The 11,534-nt window shown below is 30.9% G+C and overlaps 1 protein-coding gene and 1 long non-coding RNA gene across 2 annotated transcripts; both read left to right on the plus strand.

Moving 5' to 3' along the window:
* Positions 1 to 1,129: 1,129 nt before the first annotated feature.
* Positions 1,130 to 3,188, plus strand: LOC101248729 (pathogen-related protein-like). The gene is made up of 4 exons (XM_004231539.5): positions 1,130 to 1,356; positions 1,835 to 1,967; positions 2,062 to 2,360; positions 2,850 to 3,188. The coding sequence occupies exons 1-3, from the start codon at positions 1,198 to 1,200 to the stop codon at positions 2,199 to 2,201; spliced, it is 432 nt and encodes a 143-aa protein (XP_004231587.2). The 5' UTR covers positions 1,130 to 1,197; the 3' UTR covers positions 2,202 to 2,360; positions 2,850 to 3,188.
* A 3,726-nt stretch (positions 3,189 to 6,914) lies between these two features.
* On the plus strand, positions 6,915 to 8,045 carry LOC104645547 (uncharacterized). The gene is made up of 2 exons (XR_011214560.1): positions 6,915 to 7,329; positions 7,751 to 8,045. It is a non-coding gene; the product is annotated as an uncharacterized lncRNA (long non-coding RNA).
* Positions 8,046 to 11,534: the final 3,489 nt, after the last annotated feature.

Genomic DNA, 11,534 nt, shown 5'->3' on the forward strand with positions numbered 1-11,534 from the left:
TAAGCTCGATTAGTACATAGAAGATCTATTAGATCTATTCTAGAATTGGAAAGTCCAAAACTCAGACTCAAATTTCAGCTAAGGAGCCCAAAGGACCTAATAGAAACATGTTGCAGGGATTGAAACTCGACTAATAATCTAAAAGGCTTACTATGGTCAACATAACTCTTATGCCTGCTTTGTGTGGATCTAAGCATATCGTGAATCACACGAACTATATCCAAAGCCTCTTGAAGCAAATCAGTACCACGTGACCTAGGCTCCGAAGCCTCCAAAGGGAGAGCGACAATGCCTACCATATAAGGTCTTAAATGGAACAATCTAAATACTCGAATGGTAAATGTTGTTATACACAAACTCCGCAAAGGTTATTTAGAACTAGTCCCACCGACCTCTTGAATCCAGCACAGATGACCGAAACATATCTTTCAAACTTGATTAGTATGCTTCAATTGCCAGTCAGTCCGAAGATGAAAAATTGTGCTAAGGTCGAGTTAGGTACCAACTCCTCCTAAGGGTTTCTCTAGAAGATAGAAGTGAAATGGGAATCCGTATCATAGATAATAGACACATGCATCCCATGGTGACGAACTACCTCCTGAATATACACTAAGCTAACCTCTTAACACTTAAAGAAGACTGAATGATAATGAAATGTGCTAAATTAGTCAACTGATCTACTATTACCCAAATACTATCAACAACTCTGGAAGTCTGAGACAATCCCATAACAAAATCCATAGTGATGCGTTACTATTAGAACTTTGAAATGGGTAATCTTTTAAACTCACTACCAAACCTCAAATGGTCGAGCTTCGTCTGCTGTCAATACAAGCAACAGAACACATAATCCACAGTATCTCGACAGATACCACTCCAAAAGTCAATATAATTAGATTATTGACGTTATATTTCCTGCCATATCTACTAGTATAGTTGTCCATCTGTTTTGATTACATGTCCATGTTCGACTTGACACATCTCTTAAGAAATAATAAACAATAAAATAATTTTAACATATCATCCCTATAAATTACAAGTCATCTAAATATTTATTTACCATGTGCATTTTTAGTTCATGTAATTATCAATATACAATTTCATCTATAAAAAGGCATAACCACACAAAGTGAAATTCACCAAATCAATAAACTTAGAGAGAGAGAGAGAGTATTAAAAACTTGAAGTAGTTGAAAAATGGCTGGTGAGAAGGAAACAACTAAAGTGGCAATTGATAAGTATAGGCGGTTCCTCCATGAAGATCATGTTGCAGCTGCAGAAACTATGGAGTGGAGACATGGTAGCCCTCCAATTTATGACAGTGTTAATAATGTCTTTGAACAAGGAAGAACCAAGGTTTGTTAACTATTCCTTCCCTCTCTTAAGTTATGTGATATTTTTTCATATGTCATTTAGATATTTTGAGTTGTTAGTTATTGTATTAATTTGTACTCCCGTCCTGCCCATTATTTTACTTTGTGAAATAATCCTTACTTGTTGATCTCAATTTGTTGTTATTTTCTTTCATCATCACTTTATAATCTCTCTTTAACATTTATTGATTAAGGTAAATATGAAAATTATGAAATAATATATTGATTTTATAAAATGACAAAATTTGGATCTTCTACTTTTAATAAGCACAGGAACTAAAATGGAATAGTATTTTTTACGTGGTTTTTAAATATATATATTTTATTTTAAACGATTTAATAATATTATGTTGGAATTCAGCTTTTAACATGTGATCAATGTCCATGATTGAAGTAGTGATATTATCATCATTTTTCTTGTCAATATGATTTGTTCTGTTTGGTTTTGATGGTTAAATCAGGTATGGCCAAAAGGATCTCTTGAAGAAACAATACAAAATTCTATAAAGACGTGGGAAATGGAGATTAAATACAAGACTTGCGTCAACGACATTAGGACCATTAATCTTGAAAAATTCAAGCTCTTTGTTAATGGTAAGTCTTACAAAAATCAATTCTCATTTCATTTGAATTATTCTTCTTAAATATAAAATACAAAAATTATCATTTATTTTGAACGGCTGAACAGGAAGAGAGGGACTGTCAGCAGAAGAGACACTAAAAGTTGGAGGTTACAATGCGCTATTGAAGACTTCAATGCCGAATGAATTCAAATACCACAAAGAAGACGAAGAGACCTTTGAATCGTCTCACACTACTTTTCGATAAGCTTTTCCAAGAGGATTCGCGTGGGAAGTGATCAACGTGTATACTGGCCCTCCCGTTGTGACATACAAATTCAGACATTGGGGTTTCTTTGAAGGACCATTTAAAGGACATGCACCTACTGGTGAAATGATACAGTTCTATGGCATTGGCATTATGAAGGTCTATCTCCCTCCCTCTTATATATACACATATATCGTTTTAATTTATGTGACATTTTGTTAATAAGGCACAAAATTTAACTAAAACAAGACTTTAAAATTTATGATTCAATACAAAACTTAGATATATTAGGGCTGCAAATTATGTAATTACGGGTAAAATGGCAATCTTAAACTTTAGATTAAAATTTGCTCACACCAAATAAACTTGAAAATAGTTGATCTTGAACATTTGGCCACACTTGCCTTTAGATAAACCTTTACGGTCAAAACTCAAATGTGTTGCCCTTGGAACAAAAATTTTGTCCATGAGACAAGCGGGATGAAAAGTCCAAGACCACATATTTACTAGGTCATTCATGTAAATGATCACCTTGGCTAGAATCTTATTAAGTCACTTAGAATTGGTCCAATATAAAGAATTAAAGTTCACATACATTAGTATAAAACTTATGAGTTTAACTAACTAGTTGTTTTTGTATATTTGCAGGTAGATAAATATCTAAGAATGGAGGAATTAGAGTTATACTATGATCCAGCAGAACTTTTTGGTGGACTACTCAAGGGACCAAAAATATCTGAATCTAACATTGAGCAAGGCCAGGATGATAATACCACCACTCAACAGTGCCCATTATTCAACCACAACTAATTATGTCAAATTTCACTTCTTCAATAAAATTTTGGTACTTCCCAAATAGTAATGTTTTAATAAAGTGTATGCAACTCTATTTCCAAATAGTCATGTTATAATAAAGTGTATGCAACTCTATTTCCAAATAATCATGTTTTAATAAATTTAATGCAACTCTTTATATTTTTTCAGTCATCAAACTTTTTCTATCTACATTTTTATTGATATGATGATTGTCTTTCATTTTTCCTGTATACATTAAGATGTGCCTACTCTTCTTAAGCCATAAGGATTATTATGAAAAATGAGAAAAGTGAGCTTAATTGAATCGATTCGTTTGATTTCAAAATAAATTGGGTTGATGCAAGAATCTTACTTACATCTTTGGTGTTTCTATCAATCAAACGATTATATATACTCAAGCAAAGAGAATACAAAGAAGAAATAATAGCCAAATGGACATTTGGAGATGCACACCATTGAATTACCTCCTCCCCCTTAATTCCTTACTCCCCATCCTATTATGATCCAAATGGTTGTGAATGACATAAGCAATCCTCTCAAATGCAAACTTAGTTCCTCACAACAAAGATAACCCTATCGCTAACATATAAATATTTGTATATGAGGGACAATAGGAAACACTCTCTCATATTGAAATTTAAACCATGCATACATAACTCATAATTTTGTCCTTATTATTTTTGCACCAACTTTACAAACAATAAGACTAGGATTACTATATATAGGACTTTCTTAACTCATAACTTAGGCTAGAGCCAAAGGGAGGATACATTTGGGAGCACTACGCCCTCCTTGTTACCCTTTTTACCTTGTTTTCCTTTCTTTTGTTAGACAATCTTTTCTCTTCGTTTAAGTCGTTAATTAATAATATTTCGAATGTGACACCCCTTCTTTTCTCTCTTTTCATTCACTATTCCCTTTTTCTCAATTTGAAGGTAAATACATTCAAACTATCTTAATACACCATATCCACATGTGTTGATCATTTCTAACCTATCTTTTTCATACCCCATTGTACTTTTCTTATATACTCATGGTAGCCACCCTCAATTTAGGCCATATCCACATGTGTTGATCATTTCTAACCTATATTTTTCATACCCCATTGTACTTTTCTTATATACTCATGGTAGCCACCCTCAATTTAGGCATTTTCCGGAGTGAGGTACATTATGTCTAAGGAGGGACAGGGTCAAAGGATGGTAAACATATGACAGCAAACATGCTTTCATACTACTATTTAGAGTTTATTGAATTATTGATAACAAAATTAATTAATTTTTAAGAAAATTTAAAATTTTGAAGGTATCATCAACTACTCATTTTCATATAAATTAAAAATTGGAAATGATAATTTTAAAAGAATCAATTAATTTCTCGAAAATTGAAAGAACATTATTGAAATCGAATAAAAAAACTATATGATACTTCCTAATCATCTTGAAATCTAATAAGTTTATCAAATTGTACGAAATGTAAGAAAATATTTAGATAAAATTTTAAAACTAAAGAGAGAAACTAATAGTAATAAAAAAAAAAAGGAAGGTAAAGTTGTTGTAAAAATGGTAACATTGAAAGTAAGAAACTTCAATGAATTTTTTTAAAAGAAAGAGAAAAAATAGTTAAAATAATAAGAAAAATAAGAAAGTATATTTTATAATAAAATATTATAAAAATAAAATTATATTAGTTATTTTAAGCTGCTCACTCACTTTGAGAGAATGCACACCACTCTCTATGTCAGATGGACGAAAAATGATATAATTATATCTATTCAAAATTGTTTTGTTCGGTAATAGAAAAATTGCAATGTTAAGTTGTCTTTTTAAAAATTCGGGACAATTTCAGTGATGACTTTATGACTTTTCTCTAATTATTTTGATATTATTTTTAATGTGCAATTGAGTCTTCAATATACTTTTAAGATCTTTAAGAATAGGCCTAATTTCTGCCATTAAATTATTAATGAATATTTTATTTATTTACTTATTTCTAAAATTAGTCTTTCGAACGTTACATATTAGATTAGTTTTTGTTTTGCAAGTGACATACAGGGTCGCTACACATATTGAGATTTGCATTTATATTGTTGGATCATCGCCTCCTTCAATATGTCATATTATACAATATTGGACCATCACCTTCTTCAGCGAGATATTAGATAGGCACCTCGTTCAATGAGACATATTATACAACGTTGAACTGTTACTTCCTTTAACGTAACATATTAGATTATGTTGGATCATCACCTCTTTCGATATGACATATTAATGTTTAATTAATACTTGTCTACTCCTTTATTTTCTTTGAAATTTTTGGTTTCAAATGCATGAGATAATGACTTTTGTTTTGATTATATAATATTCCTTATGTCCTCATTTATTTGTCCATTTTTTCTTTTGTATTTGTGTCTAATACTTGTTCATTTTGACAAATCAAAAAAGGATTTTTTTTTTTACCAATTATACCCTAAATTATTTTTTTTGAAAAATGTAGAACTTCTTGAAAATATTAAATTTGTAATTCATCAACTTCATAATTACAACAGGGGTAAAATGATAAATTCACCATGTCAATAATTATTTTCTTAATAGGTGTGCCAGTTTAAAAGTGGACAAGTTATTAAAGACATGTGGAGTAATAATTAAGAACCCTTAGAAAGCGAAATAATTACTTTATTATTAAGGGAAAAGAGACGGATATACCTCCGAACTTTAATAAATGGTACGTCCATGCCCTCCGTTATACTTTGGATCCACATAAGCCCCTACCGTCCAATTAAAGGTAAACATATACCCCTCTCACTAATTTTTTACACGTGTCTTAATCCTGTTAAACTATCCGTTTAAGCCTTTTTTTAACCCATAAATCAAGTATCCGCCCCATAACCGAATACTAACCCAAATAAAGCATGACTTATAATATCCCTTTTCTATGTCCACCTGATGAAGCAAGAGGGTCTCAATAATGAAAACCTCCCAATCAACATCAAATTTCATTTTTCTTTTTCCTTCTTCCAACATTTACGTGTTCGAGGGAACTATACTTCTGCATAATTATATTTTCATAGGCCAAGCAACCACTATCAAAAGAAGGAGGCATAACATCAAATTTCATTTTCCTTTTTCGTTCTTCCAAGATTTACGTGTTCGAGGGAACTATACTTTTGCATAATTATATTTTCATAGGCCAAGCAACCACTATCAAAAGATGGAGGCATAACATCAAAATTCATTTTCCTTTTTCCTTCTTCCAACATTTACTGTTCGAGGGAACTATACTTTTGCATAATTATATTTTCATAGGCCAAGCAATCACTATCAAAAGAAGGAAGCATAACATCAAATTTCATTTTCCTTTTTCCTTCTTCCAACATTTACGTGTTCGAGGGAACTATACTTTTGCATAATTATATTTTCATAGGCCAAGCAACCATTATCAAAAGAAGGAGGCATAACATCAAATTTCATTTTCCTTTTTCCTTCTTCCAACATTTACGTGTTCGAGGGAACTATACTTTTGCATAATTATATTTTCATAGGCCAAGCAACCACTATCAAAAGAAGAAGGCATAACATCAAATTTCATTTTCCTTTTTCCTTCTTCCAACATTTACGTGTTCGACAGAACTATACTTTTGCATGATTATATTTTCATAGGCCAAGCAACCAATATCAAAAGAAGGAGGCATAACATCAAATTTCATTTTCCTTTTTCCTTCTTCCAACATTTACGTGTTCGAGGAAACTATACTTTTGCATAATTATATTTTCATAGGCCAAGCAACCACTATCAAAAGAAGGAGTATGATGATTGATTTATTCCACTTGATTTATAGGCCAAGGGAACTATACTTTTGTATGATGATTGATTTATATCACAATAAGGAAAGTAAGTATTCAAAAATGAATCAATTTTTTATACGTTAATAAAAGAGAAACTTTGATTTCTAAATGAGTTATTAGTTCAAAGATGTTTTAAGAGCAGTTACCTCTTTTAAGAGGATAGTTTAAGCAATTATCTCAAACCATAGAAAGAGTATGAATTTCAAAATTGAGCATGAGTACATATTATTGGGAGTAGTATTGAGCACCAATATGAATAATGTGTTCAAAAAACTCACATTCCTCATAGACTATGTATGACAACATGAGTACATGATCATACTTTTTAGATGAATCCTAAGTCCCTTCAGACAGAACTTGGTGGATCAACTTAGTTAGTATGTTCTATACCCCGATAAAGTATAGGACGGTTCTAGCAGCGTGAGTTAGACGTTGTATTATCACATAGCTCATAGTGATGGTTGCCGGTAAGAGAATCTCTCAAACAGACTTATTTTGTATCTTTACATACAAATAAAAGTTATTATTGTATCTTCATATGATTGAGTTATTATTGTACTTGCGCATACAACTGAGTTATTATCTATTGTTTTAATTTTTTTCTAGATATTGATTCTTTTCTCGTTGCTTTATCCTTGAGTATCCAAAGTTGAACTATATTTTATTGACTTGAGTATTTTATTATTGAGTTGAGCCTTATTTTCTTTGAGTTGAGTTGAACTATATTTCGTTGAGTTGAACTATATTTCGTTGAGTTGTGTGAGTTAAGAAGGGTAAGTATGTTTATTTTTCATTAGTTCAATCTTATGCTTATACTTTATAGTTCCCCTTACATTCTCGTACATTATATTTACTGACGCTGTTTAGCTTGCATCTTTTATGATGCAGATACATGTATTTAGGTTGATTAACAGAAGCTTCGTTGATACCACTTGCAGTTCAAGTTAGCTTTGGTACTAAGCCTTCTTACATTTCGGAGGACTTCACCTTTACCTTAAAATTGTAGTCTTGGAGATGTCGTAGGTCTTGTCTTGTTATCCTTCTATAGTAGTAGAGGCTTCATCAATGGACAAAGTTGAGTAGTTTTTGATATGTATCTTCTTTGAGTTGTTTTTACAAACTCTGAGTTTATGTATTGAGTGTTTTTCAAATTTTTTAAAGATGGAGTATTTGAGTTATTAAATTTAATTCAGTTTTTAAGATTTTGTGTGCTTGAGTTAGTCTTCCGCTTGTAGTTAGCCAGGATGAGGATTCGCTTAGGACCAACAATGGTTCTCGAGTGTCGATTACGTACAGGGTGTACACTTGGATCGTAAAAGTTATAAGATGATGTTATATCATTCTGGAATCCATCCTAAACCCTATAATAGACCTTAAGTCATAAATCTACCCACTTCAAACTCATTCTCCTATTTCCCCAAAACTAAACCAAATTCAAGGTCTTCAAATCAACATTCATCTTGGGATTTAAGTAGAAATGTATATGGGTATTCACCCATGGAGTCCATTCCTCCATAGGTTCACCAAGGTTTTCAATTTCAAATGATCAAGTTCGGGTTCTTCTTAAGTTTCCCTTTGATTTCATCCAATTATGCGTGTAATTGTTGTTTCAATCTTCAATTTCATGATTTAGTGTAATAATAAGATATTTAGTTGAAATCATATGGACCCAAGCATGATTCATGATTTTTCAACTATGAACCTATGAAGAACTCATGAACCTATGAACTACGAATTTTGAAGTATTATACATGTCTTATGAATTTGATGTTTAAGATGATAGGGTGATTTTATATGAAAAGTATCCATTTTTTGTGAAAGGTTTTCTCATATACAAATATGATCATCATCGTGAAAGACATTTCTCATATATGGATTCACATTGGTGAAATGTCTTGTCACATATGCTTGAATTGTAATATAAGGAACTTTATGTTTTGACCTTTATGATGTGGATTGGTATTGGTCATTGCCTTTCCTATGTTATAATGATATTTGATTTTTATCTATTTTTTTTGGATTTAGACTTAGCAACAAGAGTTCTTTGAGGTGGAGAATCAAATTGGGAAGTCTGTAGTAGTAATCTCTAGTTCCTAACTATGTGCCCCCGTAGCATTGTCTTAAATGACCTAGGTATGGATCCACTTTAGCAAAAGATGATGTGTACGAATGATAATTTTACCAAATTTAAGAGTTGGTGAGTCCTCCTATTCCGAGGATGGAAACACTTTTTCTTGCTTTATGTTTTTCTAGTTTTAAGATGATGTATTGGGTTACGTTCCAACAACTCGTTTGATGTTTTAGATGGCTTGTTGAGACTATGTTAGACTTCTGCTTTGTCAAACTCTTTCATGATGTAAGATTGTCTCTTTGAAATATTCAATTCTATTACATTGTATGCTAAGTTACTTGTGTAGGTCCTTTCGGGGTTCTATACACTAATGTTGCACCAAGGGTATACTTTAGATTGTGACAAACAGGAGTTTTACTCAGCCATTAAACCACACGCGCGGGCCATCCTGTGAAAGAGTGAAGCAAGTAGGATTCTAGAAACCAATCAACAAAATCAACATGACAATACTGGGTCAAAAGAAGGATCTCTTAGGCACTAGCTTTGTACCAATGACATCGACGAATCCAAAAATGTGATCCCAACTTTGTCACCACCCAAAACGTCATGATGATACTTACCTCAACCCACTGGTAGGAAAGCTAATCCATAACCCCGAATGATGTAGAAACACTATTAAATGACAACCGTTTCTTAAAAATTAAAATTATTCATCGTTAAGAGCATCAAATGTGTCTTCTCATGTCTGCACATCAACACTCTATGCATGGCTATATCACATGTTGGAAATTTAGTTGATATAAATTATCTTGAACATACTACGTATATTTTTAAACTATTTTTAATTATAAGCCTAAAATTGACTCTCTTTTTTTTTTTTAAATTTCTTAATTAAGTTTGGAAGAAACAAAAGTGAGTCTTTGGTTAAAATGACAAAAGAGCAAAATAGATGAAAGGGGAAGATACAAATGAGAGAAGTTAACTATAGTTAAAACAAAATAGATTTTTACATTAAAAATTGGATGTGTTAAAATCAAATAGTCCATTAAACCATACAAGATGAAAATCTAGACTGGACCTTAATGATTTGACAAAGACATAATATTTCTCCTCTAAACAAGAACAATAGGGGTAAAGAGACACTTGTTAAGTTAAAGCGTGTAAATGACTTACAATTACAAAAGGCAACTATGACTTTTACCATAGGCAATAGTTATGAAGCTATATATCATAGAGTTTCAAGAAAGTTCTAAAGTAGTAGCAATTTTCATTATTACGCCTATTCATTATGTTTCTCGTTTACATGATCTATAAGATAGCATTATTTAAGAGACTTGTTTCTTTAATATTTTACCTTTATTTATATCTAGAGATATAATTTTTTTTGTTATTGAATATTTAATTTTTATGTGTTATTTTGAGATATCAAGGACAATTACTATTATGGATATAGAAAAATATAATTAATTTTATGTTGATTTATAAAATTAAAAAATCATTTGAGACAACTATTATTTAAAAATCATGATAAAAAATTTAAGGTGAAGGGAGTATGAACTATGTGATAATTATAGAGGAAATGAAAGCCCACAATACATAAACAAATTTGGTATGCATGTTGGTCCTATTTGCTTTTCCCTTTTTTTTTTCCAGTTCCACTATTGTGTATCATGTACTATAATTTTATAATATGGTGATTCAATTTTTTTTAAAATTTTTTTGTACGACCATTTGTTTATATCATATTCTAAAATTATTTTGTATGATGAATGATTTATTCCACTTGAAATATTATGTGCAAAGAATTCTTAATAATTTATGACACTTTTTATTATGTACATAGGCAGAGGAAGGAGAAATAGAGGGAGAACAAAATAAGTAGTAATATCAATAGAGTGAGTTAGGGCGGGCCATAGATTCAACACACCCTACCAAAACCCAATTAATATTTTTTTGTTTTTCAATACCCACCCCATCCCTCCCTAATTAACCCTGCCCCACACCACCCCATTTAGCTCCTCTATTTTGTTTTCAAGTTCACAACGGTAATTTAGAAAAATTCAAAATAATCAAAATGTAACCAATGAAGTTTTTATTCTTGTTGGATTAATAATATTTCATTATTATTATTATTATTATTATTATTATTATTATTATTATTATTATTATTATTATAGGTTTTAATATTATAAAAGTTTGTAATACTACATAAAATTACCAAAACTAGTCGTCGACTAATAGTGAACACATTGTATAAATGAGTCTAATTAGTGTTAATATATAAAATTTCAACCCAAAATTTGGCTCGCTTGGCCCATTTAGAATTTGAGTTATGGTTCTCCCGCCCTATCCTATCCTACGAAATAATTGATTTCTCTATAGATTTTGAAAATCTAATTTTAAGTTTCTATTTCAAATCAATGATTGTTTATGATATCAATAAATTATTCAAATCGTGATTTTAAATCCCAAAATTATCCTAAAATTAGACATGGAATTCCAAATTGGAACTTTGATTTGTTTTAAAATATAAACTTGACCTATCATTTTATATTTTAAATAAAACTAGATTCATAATTTTAAATTTTGTAAAATATAATA

Source organism: Solanum lycopersicum, chromosome 2, assembly GCF_036512215.1.
Source record: "Solanum lycopersicum chromosome 2, SLM_r2.1".
NCBI lineage: Eukaryota > Viridiplantae > Streptophyta > Magnoliopsida > Solanales > Solanaceae > Solanum > Solanum lycopersicum.